Genomic DNA, 25,302 nt, shown 5'->3' on the forward strand with positions numbered 1-25,302 from the left:
AGGTTTTTCCTTGCCACTGCTGCCTGAGCCACCTCAGACTTGCTCATTGGGGATAAATACATACACATTGTGACCTATATATATCGAATAATAATCTTGAATTTTTTTATTAGACCAATTCTTTATATTATTCCTTATGTTTACCTTCTGTTCTATGTTTATGTTCTGTAAAGCTGCTTTGAGACAATGTCTATTGTAAAAAGCGCTATACAAATAAACTTGAATTGAATTGAATTAAATATTGTAGAATGGTAGATAGAAAGAAAGAAAGAAAAAAGAAAGAAAGAAAGAAAAGAGAAAAAACAAGTAAAAGTACATTTTAAAAAATTAGAGAATGAATTTTCCAAAGAGAACACAAATATAAAAAAGGGAGGAGAAAGAACTCGAGGGGGCAAAATGAAGAAATAAAGCAAAATATATGGTGGAAAAAAGAAGTTCAATTATATAAAAACAAGAAACAACCAAGATAAAAAAATGTCATGAGGAAATTAAGAAAGAAGAAATTGAAATATAGAAAAATAGATCAACTACACAAAAAAGAAGATTCCTTTAATGTTTAAGGGAATTTTAGTAAAGATTTTAAGTGTTTGGTGAAAAGGGTTTGAAAAGAAGACACTTTTAAAGGAAAATAAATAAATCAAGATCACAACTGAGTCAATCATCTGGAGAAACAAATTGGAGATACAATTAAAGAGGTAAAAATAATCTCTAAACATCTGTAACACATGGATGTGTATTTGTGTAATCAGTGTGATGATGTGATGATATCTCTGTGTTGTGTAGATGCTGAAGGATTTGACTTTGGATTGTAAAATATGTGAAGTGTGAAGTTGTAGCTGAGAGGATAAAAGGATGTGATCAGTCACAGTTATTGTTATGGATCTTCTACATCTGAATATGAATGATTCAGCTCCCAAACTGCTGGAAATGTGGGACGTGTTCTAACGCTTCACCACCATAACTGCTTTATCCTGGAAAAAAGGTCTGAGGAGAGACTCCTGTCATACACCAGACCTGGTGAGATTATTAATGCTGAAAAACACAACAGGACAGAATTACAGACACATTTAAACACATTGCTTATGAACAACAGAAGCATAAATACACACATTAGATGTGACATTTTACAGCACACAGTGAATATTACACAATATCATACAGTAAAGAGACAGTAAGTCAGTAACTCACTGTAGTGTCTCCAGTTTACAGTGTGGATCCTTCAGTAGATAATAAAGCAAATTCACTCCTGAGTCTCCTGGATTATTACCCAACAGATTCAGTTCTCTCAGGTGTGATGAGGAGTTTGACCTCAGAGCTGAAGCCAGAGCAGCACAACCTTCATCTGTAATACTGCAGTCCTGCATCCTGCAAGAAAGAAAACCTTCTCACACTTAACACACTCAGTTTTAGTAATGAAAACATGAACTACACAAAATCTTTATTTACAGTATATTTACTCTCCATCTCACACACACAACAATGACTATATATCAGATCACTACAAGTACAGTTACCACAGAGGAGAACTGAATGTTGTAGTGTTTATATGTTTATTAAAACTGTGTGTGTGTGTGTGTGTGTGTGTGTGTGTGTGTGTGTGTGTGTGTACCTCAATATCTCCAGTGTACAGTGTGGATTCTTCAGTGCATCAGAGAGCAGCTTCACTCCTGAATACTGCAGTTTATTGCCGCTCAGGTTCAGTTCTCTCAGACTGGAGGAGTTTGAGCGGAGAACTGAGGACAGAACTCTACAGCTTTCCTCTGTCAGATTACACCAACACAGACTGGAAGAGAAATGATGAAGTGTTCGATTTATAGTGAAATGAGGTCTTTCCATCAGTGAGAAATAAAGTGTCTACCTGAACACAATAAGCTCAGGTACAGGTTAGAAATCTGGGTGTAATAATCGACTCTGACCTCAGCTTTGTTCCTCACATCAATAATATCTCTAAAGTCACATTTTATCATTTGAGGAGCGCTGAAAGAATTTGTCCATTTTAATGTAAAGAAGATACAGAAAAACTTTTTCTACATTCAATCATTCCAAGTAGATTAGATTAATGTAACGCTCTTTTATGTATTTCTCAAAAAAACCCTTTATACATTACAGTTAGTAACCAAATCACTCCTATTGTACAGGAACTGTATTGGTTACCTGTGACATCCACAATCATTTTAATATCATCTCAAATATTTATTTATCATCAACAAATGCTGACTTCCTTAAGGTGAATTTTAATAAAAAGAAGCTTCAGTCAAACTGCTTTTAGTGTCGCTGCTCCCAGGATGTGGATCTCACTCTCAGTGTTTATCCATCAGTCACCTTCACGAAATACATTTACAAAGCAGCTTAAACACAGTGTGTGTGTGTGTGTGAGAGAGAGAGAGTGTGTGTGTATGTGTGTGTGTGTGTGTGTGTGTGTATTTGTGTGTGAGTGTGTGGGGTGTGTCTGTGTGTGTGTCTGTGTGTGTGTGTGTGTGTGTGTGTATTTGTGTGTGGTGTGGTGTGTGTGTGAGTGTGTGGGGTGTGTCTGTGTGTGTGTGTGTGTGTGTGTGTGTACCTCAGTATCTCCAGTGTACAGTGTGGATTCTTCAGTACATCAGAGAGCAGCTTCACTCCTGAATCCTGCAGTTTATTGTAACTCAGGTCCAGTTCTCTCAGACTGGAGGAGTTTGAGCTGAGAACTGAGGACAGAACTCTACAGCTTTCCTCTGTCAGATTACACCGACACAGACTGGAAGAGAAATGATGAAGTGTTTGATTTATAGTGAAATGAGGTGTTTCCATCAGTGAGAAATAAAGTGTCTACCTGAACACAATGAGCTCAGATACAGGTTAGAAATCTGGGTGTAATAATCGACTCTGACCTCAGCTTTGTTCCTCACAATAATATCTCTAAAGTCACATTTGATCATTTGAGGAACACTGAAAGAATTTGTCCATTTTAATGTAAAGAAGATACAGAAAAACTTTTTCTACATACAATCATTCCAAGTAGATTAGATTAATGTAACGCTCACTTTTATGTATTTCACAAAAAAACCCTTTATACATTACAGTTAGTAACCAAATCACTCCTATTGTACAGGAACTGTACTGGTTACCTGTGACATCCACAATCATTTTAATATCATCTCAAATATTTATTTATCATCAACAAATGCTGACTTCCTTAAGGTGAATTTTAATAAGAAGAAGCTTCAGTCAAACTGCTTTTAGTGTCGCTGCTCCCAGGATGTGGATCTCACTCTGTGTTTATCCATCAGTCACCTTCACTAAATACATTTACAAAGCGGCTTAAACACAGTGTGTGTGGTGTTTGTGTCGGTGTGTGTGTGTTTCGGTGTGTGTATGTGTGTGTGTGTGTGTGTGTGTGTACCTCAGTATCTCCAGTGTACAGTGTGGATTCTTCAGTACATCAGAGAGCAGCTTCACTCCTGAATCCTGCAGTTTATTGACACTCAGGTTCAGTTCTCTCAGACTGGAGGAGTTTGAGCTGAGAACTGAGGACAGAACTCTACAGCTTTCCTCTGTCAGATTACACCGACGCAGACTGGAAGAGAAATGATGAAATATCAGAACACTGATCTCAAACACACAAACACAGCCATAATCCAGCTAAAGTTGAAGATGTAACAGAAATGTCAGTGTGTTTGTGTCACACACACAAATCAGAGGACAGGACACCACATCAGCACATTTACAGGAGCAGGGACGTCTTTCTGCACTCCACAATCTCTCAGCTACAATTTATTATAAGACCATTAGGTCAGGTACATAACACACATGTGAGAGCGAGCAGCCTACAAACACTACACTCTGATCTGTGTTCAAGTTTCTACAACCAACACTGCAGATACAGTGCATTTTATTACAGAAAATAAAGAATTATACAGCTGTACACTACCAGTTAATAACATGACAATACTAGTCGTACTTTACACTCAGTTATATGTTGGATTTCACAGAGACACTAAAACAGTTGGTGTGTATTGTTCTCTGTGCTCGTACAGGTACAAATCTGTTACCTCCAGACCTCTGATTTTACACACACACTGGTTCAGGTGTTTGGTGTGGACCTGAGTACAGGGGGAGTGTTCACATACGTCCAAACACATCCAAACTACAGAGAAAGATTTAATTTTTTAACCTTATAAACGATTCTTGATCATGATTTATATTTTTTATAAAATATAGATGTGTAAAAATCTATCATCTATCATAAACAATGTAAATAAAGGATATTAGCAAGAACATTGTACTGTTTACTACAGATGTCACTGTTACTAGTTCAACACAACTTAGTGAACCCTCCTTTCTCCACAGAGTAAATGGGATCATGTCTTTCATGCCTCCACAACTGAGAAGTGAACGTGGGGTTTTCTTCTCAAATCTGAGCTCCTTTCCTGTTTACAGAGTGACGTCACATCAGCACGACTGCACACCCCATCAGAAATAAACAAAGTCAAACTTCTTACCTTTAAATGAGTGACACTGTATATACACAAGTATTAGCTTTAGAATCAGAATCAGAATCAGAAAGGTCTTTATTGCCAAGTATGTTTCCACATACAAGGAATTTTTTCTAGTACAGGAGCTCCACAGTGTAAACATATAGCAATGGTAAGACCTGGACACACAAATAATAGACAGTTGTATGTGCAAATTGTAATATAAGTGTGCAAATTAAAGTAAAGATGTGCAAATTCAAATGTAGATGTGCAAAAAATAAAAATATAAATGCGTACTTGTAGACAATGTAAGAATAGGTTTTGTTCTGTGTATGTTAGGTGTTCATCAGATGTATGTTAAGTGTTCATCAGATGGATTGCCTGGGGGAAGAAACTGTTCCTATATCTGGTCGTTTTGGTTCTCAGGGCTCTGTAGCGTCGGCCAGATGGCAACAGTTCAAATAGTAAGTGTGCTGGATGTGAGGGGTCCAGAGTGATTTTCTTTGCCCTTTTGCTCACTCTGGAGAAGTACAGGTCTTGGAGTGTGGGGAGAGTTGTGCCAATGATTCGCTCAGCAGTCCGGACTACCCTCTGTAGTATCCTGAGGTCGGATTGGGTGGCTGAGCTAAACCAAACAGTCACTGAAGTGCAGAGGATGGATTCGATGATTGCAGTGTAGAACTGTTTCAGCAGATCCTGTGGCAGGTTGAACCTCTTCAGCTGGTGAAGGAAGTACAACCTCTGCTGAGCCTTTTTCACAATGGAGTCAATGTGAATGTCCCACTTCAGGTCCTGGGAGATAGTGGTTCCCTGGAATCTGAATGACTCCACTGCTGTCACAATGCTGTCCATGATAGTGAGTGGGGGGAGAGCAGGGGGGTTTCTCCTGAAGTCCACGATCATCTCCACTGTCTTGAGCGTATTCAGCTCCAGGTTGTTAAGGCTGCACCAGACAGCCAGCCGTTCAACCTCCAGTCTGTAAGCAGACTCGTCACCGTCCTGGATGAGGCCGATCAGTGTGGTGTCGTCTGCGAACTTCAGGAGCTTGACAGAGGGGTCATGAGAGGTGCAGTCATTCGTGTACAGAGAGAAGAGCAGTGGGGAGAGAACACAGCCCTGGGGGGCGCCAGTGCTGATGGTGCGGGTGCTGGATTTGAGTTTCCCCAGTCGCACTAGCTGCTGCCTGTCTGTGAGAAAGCTGGTGATCCACTGACAGACAGAGGAGGGCACGGATAGCTGGGATAACTTGGGCTGAAAGAGTGATGGGATGATGGTGTTGAAAGCAGAGCTGAAGTCCACAAACAGGATCCTCACATAAGTCCCTGGTCTGTCCAGATGCTGCAGAACATAATGCAGTCCCATATTGACTGCATCATTCACAGACCTGTTTGCCCTGTAGGCAAACTGCAGAGAGTCCAGTAAGGGTCCAGTAATGTCCTTCAGATAAGCCAGAACCAGTCTTTCAAATGATTTCATGACCACAGATGTTAGGGCCACAGGTCTGTAGTCATTTAGTCCGGTAATTTTGGGTTTCTTTGGGACGGGGATGATGGTGGAGCTTTTGAAGCATGAGGGTACTTCACACAGCTCCAGTGACGTGTTGAATATCCGAGTAAAGATGGGGGCCAGTTGATCAGCACAGGTTTTCAGACAGGCTGGTGAGACACTGTCTGGGCCTGGTGCCTTTCTCCTTTTGTTCTTCTTAAAGACCTGACACACCTCATTTTCGCTGACCTGAATTTTAGGTGTGTTGGAGTCAGGGGTTACAGGAGGTGAAAATTGGGCTTTTTCAAACCTACAGTATAACTCGTTCAGGTTGTCTGCCAGTTGTTGATTCACCACAGTGCTGGGGGATGGTGTCGTGTAGTTGGTGATGGCTTTCAGACCTTTCCACACTGAAGCTGAGTCGTTAGAGGCAAATTGAGCCTGTAGCTTTTCAGAATAGTTTCTCTTTGCTACTCTGATCTCCCTTTCCAGTGTGTACTTGGCCTGTTTGTACAAGACCCTATCCCCATTCTTGTGAGCATCCACTTTGGCCTGACGGAGCTGACTGTTTTTCAGTGAACCATGGTTTATCGTTGTTGTAGGTTAAGTGAGTCCTGGTAGGAATACACAAATCCTCACAGAAACTAATATATGATGTTACAGTCTCTGTGAGCTCGTCCAGGTCGGTGGCAGCATCTTCAAAAACAGTCCAATCAGTGAGCGAAAAACAAGCTTGTAGATCCTGCTCTGCTTCCTTAGTCCATCTTTTTACAGTCCTTAATACAGGTTTAGCTGCTTTCAGTTTCTGCCTGTAGGTCGGTATGAGATGAACTAAGCAGTGATCAGAAAGTCCCAGAGCTGCCCGTGGGACAGAGTGATATGCATCCTTTATTGTTGTGTAGCAGTGATCCAGTGTGTTATTGTCTCTGGTGGGACATGTAACATGCTGTCTGTATTTAGGCAATTCACGTGAGAGAATCACTTTATTAAAGTCCCCAAGAATTATTACTACAGAGTCCGGGTGTTGTTCACTCTCTGTGATCAGATCAGCGAGTGTCTGTAGTGCCGAGCTCACGTGCGCTTGCGGTGGAATGTAAACACTCACCAGAATGAACGAGCAAAACTCCCGCGGCGAATAGAACAGTTTGCAGTTAATGAAGAATGTTTCCAGATCTGGACAGCACATCTTCTTTAACACAGTTACATCAGAACACCACCTTTCATTGATGTAAAAACACGTCCCGCCGCCGCGCGATTTCCCCGTTGATTCTGCGTCGCGGTCCGCTCTAAAGAGCTGAAAGCCCGGCAGACTTAACGCGCTGTCCGGAATGGTGTCGTTCAGCCAGGTTTCCGTGAAACAGAGAACAGCAGAGTTCGAAAAGTCCTTATTTTTCCCGGTGAGCAGAAGGAGTTCGTCCGTTTTGTTGGGTAGAGAGCGGAGATTCGCCAGGTGGATGCTTGGCAGCGGTGTTCTTAAACCGCGCTGTCTAAGTTTCACTAACGCGCCTGCGCGTTTTCCCCGTCTGCGCTTCTTGAAGCGCTTAAACAGCGCAGCCGCTCCGCCAACTACTATATGCAGCAAAACGTCAGAATACTCAAAAACCGGTAAAAGATCTTGTGGTGTGTACTGCCGAATGTTCAGCAGTTCATCTCTGGTGAAACTGACCGGATTTCCTTGACAAAGTGCAGGAAAAACTAACAAAAACAGAGTAAACACTGAGGAGCTAAGCACTGAGGCTCCCATCTGCGGCGCCATCTTGCATCTTTTTTAGACGGATCAACATACAGACATATTCGTTTGTTAAATCTAAAACACTGACTATACACATAGCTGTCAGGGACAGAAGACAACGAACACAGAGATCACGTAAAATAACAGAGTTTATTGACAAAGTGTGGAGAATAAAGTGAGCGAGGGTGCAAGAGTGCAGGTGAAGCTCCAACACACACATGCGAGATCACTGGAAGCAGACCCATGAAGATTAGATTCTTAGATGGACGATGAACTTGGGGAACTACTGAATAAAGAGAGATAAAGAGTCAGGCTAGTAGACACAGCGTGCAGCAGCTAGCGCATACGAGACTGGACAATGTGTGTGTGTGAGAGTGTCTTTTATGCAGTGCGGTAATGATGGGTGCCAGGTGACGGTGATTAAAACTCAGGTGATGAGGATCTGGTTTGCTGTGTGAGGGGAGAACCTGGCGATTCTGTGACAGTACCCCCCCCCCCCCCCCCAAGGGTCTGCTCCCGAGGACCACTGCGACCTCCGGCGCTGAGGTGGGAAGCCTCTACTTGCCGGGGTGGGCAGTGTGGAAGTCACGGAGGAGTTCGGGGTCCAAGATGTCATCCTTGGGGACCCATGAACGTTCCTCTGGGCCGAATCCCTCCCAGTCGTCAAGATATTCTAGCCTGCCACCTCGGCGCCTGGAGTGTTGACGGACGGTGTACACAGCGTGATCCTCTTCGAGAGGGGGGCTTCTTCGCCAGGTCCTGTGAGGGGAGAAGGAGAGACAGGTGAGTGAACGTGGAAAACTGGGTGAATCCGGTAGTGCGATGGGAATTGGAGCTCATAGGTTACCGGATTGACCTCCTTCACGACAACAAATGGACCAATAAACCGGGGGCTCAGCTTTTTGCAGGGTAGGCGTAAAAGGGGTTAGGCCGGTGGTTTGCTGACGTAGGGAGTTCTGTGCGTACTCGGTCCACGGGAGAAACTGGCTCCAAGAGTTCTGGTGATGATGGCAGAAGGTTCGGAGAAAACGGCTAACCTCTTGGATCTTCCCTTCGGTTTGGCCTTTGGACTGCGGGTGATAACCGGAAGAGAGACTGACGGTCACATCTAGGAGTTTGAAGAACAATTTCCATACCTGGGAAACAAACTGAGGACCTCTGTCAGACACTATATCTTCGGGTAGGCCGAAATATCGGAACACATGCTGAAATAACAGCTCTGCACTTTCCATGGCTGTGGGCAGACCCTTAAGGGGTATGAGTCTTAACATTTTAGAGAAACGGTCTACTACCACAAAAATGCAGGTGTTACCTTGTGAGGCTGGGAGGTCTGTAGCGAAATCTCCCAGATGCGACCAGGGACAATGAGGAATGGGTAGAGGGTGAAGTTTTCCACTGGGAAGATGTCATGGTGTTTTCGCCATAGCACAACCCTTACACCACCTCACGAACCTTCTGATGTCCTGAGCCATGCTGGGCCACCAGAAGTGATGTTTCAGCAGCGAGAGGGTTTGCTGTATGCCGGGGTGACCAGTGCCTGGAGAGGTATGCGCCTTAGTGATTAAGGGAACACAATGAGACAACGGTACATACGTGTGACCTTCTGGGCAGCCCGGTGCGACAGTTGGTGTGTTCAGGATAGTGTCCTCCTCACTCCACTCGATGGGACAGACGAAGACTTTGTCCAGCAGAATGGTTTCGGGAGGCATGTGGTCATCTTCAGTGGAAAACATTCTTGACAAAGAGTCAGCTTTACAATTTTTATTTCCTGGACGGTAAGCAATAACAAAATCAAAGCGTGTAAAGAATAGGGCCCACCTGGCTTGTCTGTCGTCCATCCGTTTAGCTTCCTGGAGGTACTGGAAATTTTTATGATCCGTCAGCAAGGTGAAGGAATGTCGGGCGCCTTCAAACCAGTGTCTCCATTCCTCCAATGCCAACTTAATGGCCAGGAGTTCCCGATCGCCAATGTTGTAATTCTTCTCCGCCGGATTAAACTTGTAAAAGAAAAAGGCACATGGATAAAGAGTTGGAGGTTTTCCCTGCTGCTGAGAAAGAATGGCTCCCACTCCAGTCAATGATGCGTCTACTTCCACATTGAACGGTCTTTCAGGATCTGGATGGGCTAGAAATTGTTTTAGATGATTAAACGCTTTATCCATTTCTGCAGTCCATTTGAGCAGTTTGGGCTTACCTCTCAATGCCGACGTGAGCGGATGCTGCTGAAATTCTGGATGAAATGACGGTAGAAATTTGCGAACCCCAAGAATTTCTGAAGGTCCTTTACTGTCGACGGGGCCGGCCAGTTCTTAATGGCGTTCACCTTCCCCTCGTCCATGCTGACACCCCTATCCGAGACATGATATCCCAGAAATTGGATCTTGGTTTGGTGAAACTCACATTTTTCAGCCTTTAAGAACAGGGAGTGTTGACGCAGCCGCAGAACTTCCTTCACATGTTGGAGGTGCTCAGCAGGGCTTCTGGAATATCGATAAGAATATCGTCAATGTCGTATGGTATATCATCACATACCGATTCAGCAGGTTTTAGAAGATGGCGTGCATGAAGTCCTGAAAGACCGATGGAGTGTTAACCAGGCCATACGGCATGACCAAATATTCCCAGTGGCCTGTAGGGGTCACAAAAGCGGTTTTCCGTTTGTCTCCTTTTCGGATACGTATTAGATTGTTTGCGCTGCGAAGATCGAGCTTGGTGAAGATTTTGGCACCTCTGAGCTGTTCGAGAGCCGATGGGACTAGGGGAAGAGGATAGCGGAATTTCTTGGTGATTTGGTTCAGCCCTCTATAGTTGATACAGGGTCGTAACCTACCATCCTTTTTGGAGACAAAGAAAAAGGGGGATGCAGCAGGGGAAGTTGATGGTTGGATATATCTTTGGGCCAGCGCTTCTTTGATGTACTTGTTCATGGCCTCTTGCTCGGGGATAGTTAAGGAATATATTTTTCCTCAAGGCACTGGTTCACCCGGAAGGAGGTCAATCGCACAGTCCCAAGGCCGGTGAGGTGGTAGCTTCGAAGCTCTCTTGGGACAAAAGACATCCTTGAAGGCGGTGTATTCTGGTGGGATAGAGACAGACACATTATAGGGACTTAGGGCTTTCAACAGAGGTGCTGCATACGTTCATTAACCCTCTGAGGTCTGAGGATATTTTTAGGGCCTGGAGAAGTTCTGTCATACCCTGACATTTGTGCTTTTTTCAGTTGCTTATAAAGATATAAATGGCTAAGGTCTAATATCACTGTAATCAGCACAAACTGGACTACAATAATATGTGAGCAGCATGTATGTACATGATTGTGTTTTTGAGAAAATAATGTTTATGCGTGGTTAGTGAAAAATTAAATATTTTAAATCACTTGAGGGGGCACGGTGGCTTAGTGGTTAGCACGTTCGCCTCACACCTCCAGGGTCGGGGTTCGATTCCCGCCTCCACCTTGTGTGTGTGGAGTTTGCATGTTCTCCCCGTGCCTCGGGGGTTTCCTCCGGGTACTCCGGTTTCCTCCCCCGGTCCAAAGACATGCATGGTAGGTTGATTGGCATCTCTGGAAAAATTGTCCCTAGTGTGTGAGTGCGTGAGTGAATGAGAGTGTGTGTGTGTGCGTACCCTGCGATGGGTTGGCACTCCATCCAGGGTGTATCCTGCCTTGATGCCCGATGACGCCTGAGATAGGCACAGGCTCCCCGTGACCCGAGATAGTTCGGATAAGCGGTAGAAGATGAATGAATGAATTAATCACTTGAATAAGGCCATAAAACACATACAGAACATCGGTTCACAAGACTTTTGAGAACTGGATCTTGTAGCCTAGAATTTTTGCTTCAAAATTATGTGAAAATCATCTTGTTTACTTGCTCACAGAAAACAATATATTGATTTAAATTTTCTAAGACACTTTTTGTTTGTAAAGGGCATATGCGAGTAGGCGTCAACTATCATGAATATTAGTGTGATTCACACCTGAGAAGACAAAGGCCCGCATAATGAGCTGCATAATGAGCCTTTCAGGCAGGTATGTGACTGAAAGAGGCGTTACAAGCAAGAATGTAAGGACAAAATAAATGTGTATATTTTTTGTTTTTAGTTCATTTAGAATATTTAACTATCACACAAAATAACTTTAGAAGTTAGTAATAACACAGAAGACACAATCAGGGCAAAACTGTGCAACAAAAAAAAGTGTCAACAGGAAGAGTGCAAGATAAAAAAGGGTGTAAGGTTTGTAGAAGCCCACTAACCTACTCTGTCACATAGTACCCAGAATTGAACAGTTAGACATCTTTGTGCCACTCTAGGAAACAGTTCCTTTTCAGCTGAACACACAAGTGAACATCACATGCCTGGCATTTCCAAGGCATTTCCAAGCACACAGGTCCAGATTTCATGTACTGAGTCATTCCTGTGTCTCGGGGGTGTGTTCGTGATTACCTGAATCACCTCAGTTCATTTGCATATGAACAGCGCGCTCAGACGGAGGCGGGAACACATTAGCTATAATTAGGCGAAACAGGAGAAACCGGACCACTCCTTACTTTCTTATGGATTACATAAAAATAGATTATTTGTATTTGACTTGAGTTTGTTTATTTAAAAGTGGACATTTCAAGCTTTCTATGCATATATTTATCTTGTCTTTGAGGCAAGTATTCACTGAGATTCGGGTTGTTTTATTTATCTGTCTGTGAAGAGTGGTGACCGAGACCGAGATGGCAGAGAACGCACTCTGTTTATTTTCTTTATTCTACAAAAGCACAGTGTTTTGTTATTATGTGTGTATACAAATAAAAGTAGACCCTTTACAGATTCGATTGATGTATTGCTCTTGTCTGTACGATCGAAACTGAAAGTGTAATTTAAGTTCTTTTCGGCCTTAACAGGAGATTATGCCACAAATCGCGTATACGCGTTCATCGACTCCAGAGGTTTAACTTTCGAGGACGACGCGGTTTAGGGATTTTCAGAAAACAATGAGGAAAACAGTGGTCACTCCAACGCTTCATTTCACCAGTGTCCCAAGAGAGCTCCGGATGATGCTGAATCAGCCAGGGTCTTCCCAGGACCACCTCGGCCATCGAGTTCTCCAGGACAAGTAGTTTGATTTTCTCCTGGTGAAGACACCCCACGGTCAGTGTGAGTTCACTGGTACAGTGGTGTACGGAGGACCGGTTGAGGGGTTTGCCAGTCACAGTTTGGACCCTTAGTTTCTGGGGTATCCGTTCCCTCGTGATGTTGAGTAGGGTGCAGAGGTGGGTGGAGATGAAGTTCCCGGCTGACCCCGAGTCGAGCAAGGCGGACACTGTAACGGATAGATTTGGACGAGATAACTGAACTTTGGTGGAGAGTGGAGTGGTAATGTGTGGTTCAGGTTGAACCGTACTCACCAATGCTCTCGGAGGACGGATGGGACATTCGCCAATGGCATGTCCCTTGCTCGCACAGTACAGGCACAGGCCCTGGGTCAGCTGTCGATGACGCTCTGATAGTGAGATCCTGGTGGAGTCGAGCTGCATGGGTTCGGGTCCTGGATAGGGTGGTTCTGGCAGGGGAGTCTGTGGAGGAACATTTGAGGTGCACGATAACATGCGACTTTCCGTTCGAATGGTTCGTTGGATGAAATTCTCCAACCCCATGGTGTCATCGAAGGCTGATAATTGTAGACGAAGTTCTGGTTTTAAGCCATTACGGTAGGCTTACGGTAGCACTGTTCGTTGTGGTGATCTGGGTGTGATCTGTGTGAGGGGAGAACCTGGTGAAAACCATAACAATAGCAAGGAAATCTAACCCACCTTGTAGGTAAAAATCTAACAACACTACTGTGTGTTACAGTAAAGGATTTGTGTAGGTGGGCTTCAGCTGGCTATAAGTGACATGGTAGAATGTAGTGTACCAATGTGTAATATTTTATCAGTACATAATGATGAACAGAGAACAAAACCAGTCTGTTACAACATTGTACAACAAAAATATAGATTCACTACAACTGCTTATAAATACAAACACAGTCCACAGCTTAAAATCTCCAAAGTCCACAGAAAGTTTCGAAAGAACGAAACATGACGTCTCTTCAACAGTAACGGTGATAAACCTGACCGACTGTCACCTGCAACCGTCTTTGTGTTCACCGTCTGTTTTTACCACATCCACCATCTTCTGATGCAGTGAACCAGACAAAAACTCTATAATTCAACCACAACAGATTAACAACAATCACGACCCAAGAACAAGAATGTGATCGGTCATTAACAGTTTGGTGTCTTTGTTGAGGTCCAAGTAGAACAAAACAAAACTTTTTAATAACAGCAGTCACGACACTACACTCACCTGTGACAGATTATTCATCCTCTCTCTTTTTACCTGCTTGTACACTTGATAAGCAAAGAACAAAAATAACCCCATCAAAATAAATGTTTTCATATAAAAAGTCACATTTAAACTCCATCCTCTACAAACAGTTCAGTGTTAGAAAGAAAATCTTCATCACTCATCTGAGTTTGCTGCCTAGCTTGTTTCTAACATAATAAGAAGATAAAACTGAACATTTTCCCACTTCGTCTGTCCAATGTGTCGAGGTCCAAAATGATGATTGATGTTTTATTTACCATGAGCTCAGTCCTTGGTAAAGTTTAGCAGTAGTGCAGACTGAAGGTGACTTTTGTTTTTCCTTCGTATTGGGTTACATTTTTAAAAAGCATTTATGTTTTATTTTTATTAGAAAGAACAATTGAGGAAAAAAGCCATGACAGAGTGAATCTCCCCACAACACTGTGTCACATACAACAAAAGATGAGGAACTTGAACATAAAGAGATACTTGAAGGACATTAGAATGTTTTAATATTTACACCTCTAAGATGGCGCAGAGTAAACCGGATTTTGAGTTCTTGAACTCTGGTGATTTGTTTACAAACACCGCAGCAGAGCCCTTTGTCTGGGCCGCATGAGCACTCATCACTCCTCGCACTGCACCCCGCACCCTCCGATCTACCAGCACTGCTCGACTGGTTCCACCATCTCTCAGGGTAAGAGGCAAGTATACTTCAAGACTCTTCTCTGTTCTGGCACCAACATGGTGGAACGAACTTCCCCTAGAGGTCCGGACAGCTGAGTCACTGGCTATTTTCAAGCGGCGGTTGAAGACGTTTATTCAGGAAACACTTCAACTAGCACTTCTTTCCTTATCTTTTGCATTTAAAAAAAAAACAAAAAAACCAAAACAACAACCTTTTTCATTGTAACTTTGAACAAATGTTTTAAACTCATGGTATATTAAGTATGTAACCTAGTGAGCCAGCATTAATGATTCAATGTTAGAGATTTAAGCACTTATGTACATCACTCTGGATAAGGGCGCCTGCCACTCTATTAAAGCCTTCTGCTCCCCTGATCTGGAATTTCATAAGCTTCTGTGTCGACCATACTGGCTACCTAGGGAATTTACAGCGGTCATTATCACAGCTGTTTACATTCCTCCTCGAGTCAACACAGACCAGGCGCTCAAAGAACTGTATGGGAATATAAATGAGCAGGAAACCGCGTTCCCAGATGCAGCGTTTATTGTTACGGGGGACTTTAACACCCTGGGGTCGAAAAACTCGCTGCCGCGCCTTGATGCATTTTTTCCTCTTCAACGTGAAATCCACTTAAAATTCTCCGTTATTCATAATCATACACATACATGTAATACATCATTCGAAACTGTGAAGTGTCTACTTTTATTTGAGTTCCTTCATATTAACAACAAAACGCTATGCTTTTGGCAAATAAAGAAAATAACCAGGGTGTGCATTCAGACATCTCCATGTCTCCTTGACCATCTTCCTGAAACACGTTACAAACGTGAACTGATAACTCCGCCAATACTTATCACACGAACATGATACATATGTCTAATGAAAGCATGAAATTTCTACTTTTAAATGAGTTAATTAAAAATCAAAAGCAAATATTGTCTTTTTGTGTAATCTGTATGTAAGTAAAGAGAGGTACAGTTTTTCTGGCTCGACCTCATTAGCACTAATGTGATCCCACCTACCATGTGCGCGCCATTCTTATGGAAATTACCTGACGTGGGCTATGCAAACAAGATCAACGCCCCCAAACAATGCTATAAGAAGCACCAAGTTTTAACAGATTCAAATTGTTACTTGTATACATATTGTTACTTTATTATTTATTTTAAGCATCTGTCTTGTAGTATAGTGTCTGTTTGCTCAGTCTCTTGTCTGGCACTGTTTGCACTAGGTTGCACACATGCACTTTTTAGTACTGACCTATGTGTTTAATGTAGTCCAGTGTCTGTATGTAGCACCATAGTCCTGGAGAAATTACAATAAAGCTTCTTGACTCTTGACTCTATTGTATTGTTCATGTTTTTTTTTTTTTTTTTTTTTTTTAACATTAATAAAATAAAAGTCTTATTTTGTCAATTACAGATATAAATAAAATCACCCTTTTTTATCTTGCACTCTTCCTGTTGACACTTTTTTTGTTGCACAGTTTTGCCCTGATTGTGTCTTCTGTGTTATTACTAACTTCTAAAGTTATTTTGTGTGATAGTTAAAAATTCTAAATAAACTACAAACAAAAAATATACACATTTATTTTGTCCTCACATTCTTTCTTGTAACTCCTCTCTCAGTCACACACTTACCTGAAAGGCTCATTATGCAGCTCATTATGCGGGCCTTTGTCTTCTCAGGTGTGAATCACATTAATATTCATGATAGTTGACGCCTACTCGCATATGCCCTTACAAACTAAAAGTGTCTTAGAAAATTTAAATCAATATATTGTTTTCTGTGAGCAAGTAAACAAGATGATTTTCACATACTTTTGAAGCAAAAACTCTAGGCTACAAGATCCAGTTCTCAAAAGTCTTGTGAACCGATGTTCTGTATGTGTTTTATGGTCTTATTTAAGTGTATTTAAAATGTTTCATTTTTCACTAACCACGCATAAACATTGTTTTCTCAAAAACACAATCATGTACATACATGCTGCTCACATATTATTGTAGTCTAGTTTGTGCTGATTACAGTGATATTAGACTTTAGCCATTTATGTTTTTATAAGCAAATGAAAAAAGCACAAATGTCAGGGTATGACAAAACTTCTCCAGGCCCTAAAAATACCCTCAGACGTCAGAGGGTTAACAAAGCCAACTTCAGAAAAATAGCTCCCAAATATTTTCAACACATCACCATCAACACCCGTGGTGACCGTGTACTGAACCACTGGTACTCTCCCTTCCGGGATGCTAGAAATCCCTCCCCCGCCCACCGTTCGGCAAATTGGATCACTCATCCATTCTGCTCCTGCCTGCTTATACATTTACATTTACATTTACAGCATTTGGCAGACGCCCTTATCCAGAGCGACGTACATAAGTGCTTAAATCTCTAACATTGAATACATTAATGCTGGATCACTAAGTTACATACTTAAGATACCATGAGTTTAAAACATTTGTTCAGAATTACAATGAAAAAGTGTCAAAGGTGTGTTTTTTGTTTTTTTTAAATGCAAAAGATAAGGAAAGAAGTGCTAGTTGAAGTGTTTCCTGAATAAATAGGTCTTCAACCGCTGCTTGAAAATATCCAGTGACTCAGCTGTCCGGACCTCTAGGGGAAGTTCGTTCCACCACCTTGGTGCCAGTACAGAGAAGAGACTTGTAGTAAACCTCCCTCTTACCCTGAGAGATGGTGGAACCAGTCGAGCAGTGCTGGTAGATCGTAGGGGTGCATTGCGAGGAGTGATGAGGGCTTTGAGGTAAGAGGGAGCTGGTCCATTTTTGGCTTTGTAGGCCAGCATCAGTGTTTTGAATCTGATGTGTGCAGCTACCGGAAGCCAGTGGAGGGATCGCAGCAGCGGGGTGGTATGCGAGAACTATGGCAGGTTGAAAACAAGCTGTGCAGCTGCATTTTGGATCATTTGCAGAGGACAAATTGCGTTCATAGGTAGACCTGCCAGCAATGCATTGCAGTAATCCAGTCTAGAAATGACAAGAGACTGAACAAGTACCTGAGCAGCCTGTGTGGACAGAAATGGCCGAATCCTTCTAATGTTGTAGAGCAGAAACCGACATGAGCGAGTCACATTAGCAACATGAGAGGAAAAAGACAGTTGGTTGTCCATGGTTACCCCAAGGTTGCGAGTTGTGGCTGAAGGGGAGATCAGATCGTTGTGCAAGGATATAGCAAGATCATGACCTGGGGATGAATTACCTGGGATGAACAGCAGTTCAGTTTTGCTAGGATTGAGCTTTAACTGATGAGCAGTCATCCATGATGAAATTTCTGCCAGACATGCTGAGATCCGTTCAGAAGCTGTGTTATCTGAGGGTGGGAAAGAGAAGATAAGTTGTGTATCATCAACATAGCAGTGGTAAGAGAACCCATGTGAGGAAATAACTTCCCCAAGAGAGTGAGTATACAGGGAGAAAAGAAGAGGACCAAGTACTGAGCCCTGTGGGACGCCAGTGGAGAGTCTGCGTGGAGCAGATGTCACTCCCCTCCATGTTACCTGATATGAGCGTACTTCCAGGTAGGAAGCAAACTATTCCCAAGCTGATCCGCAAATCCCAAGACTCCTGAGGGTGGACAAGAGAATCTTGTGGTTGACCGTATCAAATGCTGCTGAAAGGTCAAGGAGGATAAGGACGGATGACAGTTTGGCTGATCTAGCAGCATGTAGTTTCTCAGAGACATCCAAAAGACATCCAAAATGAGCTGCTTTAAAGCCAGACTGGTTGAGGTCTTGGAGGTTGTTCTGTGAGAGATAGACAGACAGTTGATTATAGACAATGCGTTCGAGAATTTTTGAAAGAAACGAGAGAAGTGATACCGGTCTGTAGTTACTGATGTCTGATGGATCCAGAGCAGGTTTCTTTAGGATGGGAATAACCCTTGCTCTCTTGAAAGTATTTGGTACCTGACCAGATGCTATGGATCTATTGATGATAGTGGAAATGAAGGGGAGAAGGTCTTGCGAGATGGTCTGGAGCATATTGGAAGGGAGTGGATCCAATGGGCAGGTGGTAGGATTGCAAGACTGGATGAGCTGTAAAATCTCTTCTGCTGCTACAGTTGAGAAATGCGACAATGAAGTAGTGGGGGAATCCATACTCTGAGATGTAAGTGCAGTCGGGGCTGAAGCGAAGGTCTGGCAGATTTCCTCAATCTTCTCCTGGTAGAAAGAAGCAAAGTCTTCTGCAGTCAGTGAGGATGAAGAAGGTGGAGCCGGGGGGTTGAGCAGAGAAGAGATGATGTTGTGGAATTTCCGAGGGTCATGTGAGGAAGCTTCAAGCTTTTCCTTGTAGAAGGAAGACTTGGCAGAAGTCACATCTGAGGAGAACTTATCGAGATCTGCATCAATTTGTGATTTCTTCCACTTTCTCTCTGATGATCTTAGCTCTCTTCGATTGCACGCAGCACATCTGAAAGCCAAGGAGCAGAACAAGAAGTTTTCTTGGGTTTAGTGAACATAGGGCAGAGGAAGTCCATAGTTGAGGAAAGAGAAGAGAGGAAAGTATCTGTGGCCGAGTCCAAGGGTAGTGAGGAAAAAGACTCAGGATCAGGAAAGGAAGAAAGAGTGCCAGAAGCTACAGAAGAAGGGGAGACAGAGTGAAGGTTGCGGCGGGTAAGAGCAAGGGGGTGAGAGGTAGTTTTAGGAAGGGTAGGGAGAGTGATGGTGAAGGATACCAGGTGATGATCAGAGACGTGTAGTGGGGTAGCAGTCACGTCTGTAGCTGGAGAAGGACGGGTGAAAACCAGGTCCAGGACATTGCCTCCTTTGTGTGTGGGGATGTAGCTGTTGAGTGTGAAAGTGAATGAATCGAGAAGAGACAGGAGGGAAGAAGAATGTAGCTTGTCAGAGGGGAGGTTGAAGTCACCAAGCAGCGTCAGAGGGGAGCTATTGGAGGGGGAAAACACTAAGCAGTGTGTCCATTTCTTCCAGGAAGTCACCTAGGGGACCAGGAGGGCGGTAAACAACAATGATAACAAGGTTGATTGGAGAGGTAACTGAAATGGCATGGAATTCAAAAGAGGACATGGTTAAATGTGACAAGAGGAGAGGTGTAAAGCACCATTTCTTTGACAGCAATACACCTGTACCACCACCCCTGCCTGTTTCTCGTGGTGAGTGAGAGAAAGCATAGGCAGAGGATAAAGCAGCTGGTGTAGCAGTGTTCTGTGGGGATATCCAGTGCAAGAAAATCAAATGAGTAATGGGAAGTTAAAGCAGAGATAAAATCAGCTTTTTTCACAGCAGACTGGCAATTCCAGAGCCCACCTACCACCACTGTTTGAGATTTACACAACAGAGGAGGGTAGATGAGGTTACTGGGATTGTGACCTCTGCTCTGTGGACGAGAGGGTCTGCGAGAGTAGGAATTGAGTACAGAGATGGGTTTAAGGCACATATTTGCAGTCAAAGTGAGAGTTACCTATTTTACCTATTTTAAGTTAGGGTATGGTAGAATATATCACAACAGTACTAGACACTAATGTTACAATGAGAGAGAGAGAGCGTCTGTAGCGGAGAACCTTCAATTTAAATAGGTAAGCCCTGCCCACAATTCACACCTTAAGGTAGACTGAAACTACTCCTGATTAATCAGCTGAGAGAACCATTATAGGCAGAAACTGAAACAGGAAGCACCCGTCCTCAGGACAATCCAATGCTGGTCGGACCAATCAGACCCTATACTACAGAACTGTTTTGATCACGTGGACTGGGACATGTTCCAGGCAGCCTCTGATGACGACAGAGGCGTACATAGATTCTGTAACGTGTTTCATCAGGAAGTGTGTAGAAGATGTTGTGCCGACAAAAGCAATTCGCATCTACCCCAACCAAAAATCGTGGATTAATAGCGATGTTGTCAGCAGCCTTGTCAGCGCTGACATCTGCTTTTAAATCCAGGAACCTTGATGATCGCAAACAAGACACCTACGATCTCAGGAAATCCATCAAAGCCGCAAAAAGACAATATAAAAATAAAGTTGAAGAACAATCAGTGCATCAATAATATAACGGATTTTAAAGGGAATAAACCAGCGACTGTGAACATTGCCGCCTCTCTACCGGATGAGCTTAATAACTTTTATGCTCGTTTCGAGGCTCACAACACCGCGCACACAGACAGCGCTCCCACGGCTGCTGCAGGAGATGTGAGTGCGCTCTCCATCGCTGTCGCGGATGTAACCTGATCCTTCCGATGGGTAAACATCTGCAAGGCTGCAGGTCCTGATGGCATCCAGGCCGTGTGATCCGAGCATGTGCATCCCAAATAGCTGGTGTTTTCACAGACATTTTCAACCTCTCCCTCTGTCTGTCTGTGGTTCCATCATGCTTCAAAAAATCCAGCATTGTGCCCATAACTAAGAAAAACAGAATCACATGCCTAAATGACTGGAGGCCAGTTGCTCTCACACCCATCTTCAGTAAGTGTTTTGAGAGACTCATCAGAGATTACATCTGCTCTGTGCTGCCTGCCTCACTGGACCCGTCACAGTTTGCATATTGTAGCAACCATTCCACAGACGATGCTATTGCTTTCACCCTACACACTGCTCTCTCCCACCTGGAAAATAAGAACACCTGTGAGAGAATGCTGTTTATGGACTATAGCTCAGAATTTAACACCATAGTGCCTGCCACACTTGTTGCAAAGCTGCAGACTCTGGGACTAAACAGTTCTCTGTGCAACTGGATCCTGGAACTGGATTCCTGACAGGCAGAAGTCAGGTGATAAGAATGGGCAGCAACACTTCATCCCCACTGATCCTCAACACTGGTGCTCCTCAGGGCTGTATCCTCAGCCCACTCCTGTTCTCCCTGTACACACACGACTGTACAGCCACACACAGCTCCAACGTCATCGTCAAATTCGCTGATGACACAACAGTGATAGGCCTGATCACCAACAACGATGAGACGGCCTAAAGAGAAGAGGTGAGCACCCTGACTACATGGTGTCAGGAGAACCACCTCTCACTCAACATTGACAAGACCAAGGAGCTGGTGGTGGATTTCAGGAGACAGAGCAGAGAACACAAATCGTCACCATCGACAAGACACCTGTGGAGCAGGTGAGCAGCTTCAAGTTCCTGGGTGTTAACATCAGTGAAGATCTCATCAGTGAACATTCTACACCTGCACTATAGAGAGCATCCTGATGGGCTGCATCACTGCCTGGTTTGGAAACAGCACCACTGGCAACCGCAAAGCTCTGAAAAGGGTCATGCGAACTGCCAGCCACATTGTTGGAGGTGAGCTTCCCTCCCTCCAGGATATCTACACAAGGCAGTGTATAAAAAAAGGACAGAGGATCATCAGTGACTCCAGCCACCCGTACCGCAGACTGCTCTCTCTGCTTCCCTCAGGAAGATGTCTCTGCAGCATCCGATCCCGCACTAGTCGCATTTGTTTGCTTGGCTAAGTGTTTTAATTAATTTTTGAGTTTTCCTGAGTTTATACTTTAACTTCTTACTTTCTACAAAGGTTGAACACACCGACAATAGTATCTTAAGAGTAGAACAATTGTCGGAATACTTTTTGGTATCGCTAACATTTTATTTGTTTTCCTGAGCTTCCGCTTCTAGCTGGTGTAGGGCTCTTAGAGAGATGGGACACGGAAGAAGAAGCACAGAGACTGGATTAAGCTTAACAGTGGGGTGGTATTTATTTCCTCATCAACTTAGTGCAGTATGAAAATTAGGGAAACAGAAAAAAGTAAATAGTTCCTTAATTTAAGGGGCTGTAGGGGCGTTTGGGCAGAGATCCAGGCTCCAGAAACTAGGCAGCAGGAGGGGAAGATAAAGGTGACGCAGCCCTCTCCAGGAGCGTAGCAAAGGCTCAGCCAGCAATGTGGAGTCCTGGGTCAGCTGGATGTGTCTGAAAAAGAATATGAGAAAGACAACAAGGATTAGTCCCGTTTGGAACGCCCCCTTTTCCCCTCTCCAGCCGCTGAGCCTTGCTTCCTGCTGTGCTTTCCTCCTGGAGGATGAATGCCCCAGCGGCGCTCCTGATTGGCCCGTGATTTTCGGTGGGAGTTTCGGCCACTCCGCCCCGCTCTCACTCCCTGCGGCGCTGGCCACGGTGCTGAAGTTCGGGAGCTCGGGCTTAGCACTGCTGGCCAAGGTGCTGAACCGCTGCCTTTTACACTCTCCCACTTCTTGGCTGCCGATGCAGTGGGAAAAAAGCGGTTTTCCCTCCGTGCATTTGCGACGGTGCACGTGCCGCCGTCACACTGGTTAGCATCAGCATCACTAGCCTGTTAGCCCGGATACCGCTAGTACACCTTTTTCACACCAATTATCCCTGTTGTACTTGCTCCATAACACCATGTCATTTGTGTGTCTGCCTTTGAGTGCAGATGAGGACACGTTCGAGCTGCACTTGGTGGAAGTGGAGCTGGAGGCCATGGGGATGCAGATCCGTGACCTACAGGTGAAGCAGGCTGAGCTGCGGGAGGGGAAAGTCACGCTGGAAGCCTCCCGGTCGGTGGCTCACCTGTCTCAGGTAAATCCCCAGCATGAAATTACTACTCCCTCCACCTCTACTCCGTGTTTCTCTGTCCAGGCCCAGTGCTCCCAGGAAGCTGCCTGCCCAGGTGCAGCAGCGGAAGGCACGAGCCGACCCCCGGTCGAGGACCTCTCCCCCTCCGCCCCCACCGGTCTTCGAGATCCCCACCTGGAACCGCTTCCCTCCCCTTCGCGAGGCGGGCCGTGACGCTGTGATCATCGGAGATTCCATTGTCCGCCACGTCTGTGCTACTGTTGCTAAGGTAAGGCTCGCACTCACTGTCTGGACCTCTTCCCATGTACCAGCGAGGAATCGAAAGGTTCAGTAGACTTTTTGCTTTAAATGAATGGTTATAGTCATGGTGTCAGGCTCAGAATTTACTCTTTATTGATAACTGGAATGTTTTCTGAGAGCCTCCTAGGCTGTTCCATGCTGATGGCCTGAACCCCAGCAGAGTTGGAGGGGAGATCCTCTTGGACCACATTTCCAGGGCACTGCACATCTTCTGACTGGTAAACTACGATTTAAATCTAAATTTTAATAGCCATCCTTCACCTCATCATCACATTGATACAAATACACACACAGCTCATCCGATAGAAACTGTGTCTGTTCCCCGAGTTGTGAGATCAAAAAGTAAATGCATGAGAAGTTCTCAAAATAATCTTACTGTAATTAGACCAGAAAAATGGCAAAGAAACAAACAAAAACAGTTCCTAAAGTTTGGGCTTCTGAACATTAGATCACCCAAAGCACTTATTGTAAATGAAATAATCTCAGAAAATAGCCTTAATGCACTCTGCCTTACTGAAAGTTGGATTAAACCTAATGATTACATCGGTCTAAATGAGTCTACACCATCAGGATATAGATATAAGCATGAGTCTTGTCAGACTGGTCGTGGAGGTGGTGTTGCCACTATCTTTAGTGATTTCCTTACTGTTACCCAGAGAACACAGTATAGATTTAGTTCTTTTGAATTGCTTGTTCTTAATGCTGCACTCTTGCACATGCACACAAAAAAAAAATCCATGATGTCTTTTGCTACAGACCCCCAGGGCCCTACAATGATTTTCTTAGAGTTTGCAGATTTTCTTTCAGACCTATTGGTTAACTTTGATAAAGCATTAATTGCAGGAGATTTTAACATTCACGTTGACGACACAAACGATGCTTTAGGACTCACATTTATGGACTTACTAAACTCATTTGGGCTTAAACAAAACATCACTAGAGCAACTCATTGTCTTAATCACAGATTAGATTTAATAATATCACACGGAATAGATGTCACTGATATAGATATCATACCTGAAAGTGATGACATCACAGACCATAACCTCATACTGTACACACTACCTGTAGAACAGACTAACTGTGTCTCACCACGTTATCGACTCGGTAGAACTATTATTCTGACCACTAAAGACAGATTCACAAATAACCTGCCTGATCTGTCTGGACATCTTACTGTACCCTTAAACACAAACCATCTACTGTAGATGTAATGACTAACAGCATAAACACTATATTCACTAGCACATTAGACACTGTTGTCCCAATCAGATTAAAGAAGGATAGAGACAAAACACCTGCACCGTGGAATAATAGTCATACTCACACCCTCAAGAGAGAAACAACCTGTAACCTCGAGCCAAAGTCGAGGAAAACTAAATTAGAGGTTTTTAGAATTGCGTATAAGGGCAGTATGTCCAGCTATAGACAGGCTCTAAAAGCTGCAAGGGCTGAGCACCTGAGCAAACTCAGATAATAACCAGAACATTCACAGGTTTTTATTCAGCACAGTGGCTAGATTACCAAAAAAACAGAAATGTGAACACACTTTTCCATCACAGTTTAGTAGTGAGGACTTCATGAGATTCTTCTCTGATAAAAAGTATCAGGAACAAAATAGGTGATGTTCAACATGTGAGAGCAGCGTGTGACTCAGTCTCACCTAAAGCTCTACACTCACAACTACAGTGCTTTACAAGCACAGGACAGGAAGAGTTAGATAAACTTATTACAACAGCTAAATCAACAACTTGTTCACTAGACCCCATTCCAACTAAATTACTGAAAGAAGTGT

At 43.7% G+C, this 25,302-nt stretch overlaps 1 protein-coding gene across 9 annotated transcripts in view; it reads right to left on the bottom strand.

Annotated features, from left to right (window-relative positions):
* Window positions 1–853: 853 nt before the first annotated feature.
* LOC132856661 (NACHT, LRR and PYD domains-containing protein 4-like) overlaps window positions 854–25,302 on the bottom strand; it is a 47,277-nt gene continuing 22,828 nt past the window's right edge. For 4 of the 9 annotated variants that reach the window (XM_060886300.1, XM_060886299.1, XM_060886297.1 and 1 more), the window contains 5 exons: window positions 3,380–3,553; window positions 2,561–2,734; window positions 1,610–1,783; window positions 1,189–1,365; window positions 854–1,032 (listed from right to left, as the gene is read on the bottom strand). In XM_060886300.1, coding sequence (XP_060742283.1) covers window positions 1,002–1,032; window positions 1,189–1,365; window positions 1,610–1,783; window positions 2,561–2,734; window positions 3,380–3,553 — 730 coding nt within the window. In that variant the 3' untranslated portion in view covers window positions 854–1,001. Of the gene's footprint in view, window positions 1,033–1,188; window positions 1,382–1,609; window positions 1,784–2,560; window positions 2,735–3,379; window positions 3,554–10,647; window positions 10,745–13,205; window positions 13,416–25,302 lie in introns of those variants that run through there. The other 5 variants (XM_060886303.1, XM_060886302.1, XM_060886301.1 and 2 more) reach the window with 5 other exon arrangements.

The sequence above is a fragment of the Tachysurus vachellii genome, chromosome 14, assembly GCF_030014155.1.
Source record: "Tachysurus vachellii isolate PV-2020 chromosome 14, HZAU_Pvac_v1, whole genome shotgun sequence".
Lineage (NCBI taxonomy): Eukaryota > Metazoa > Chordata > Actinopteri > Siluriformes > Bagridae > Tachysurus > Tachysurus vachellii.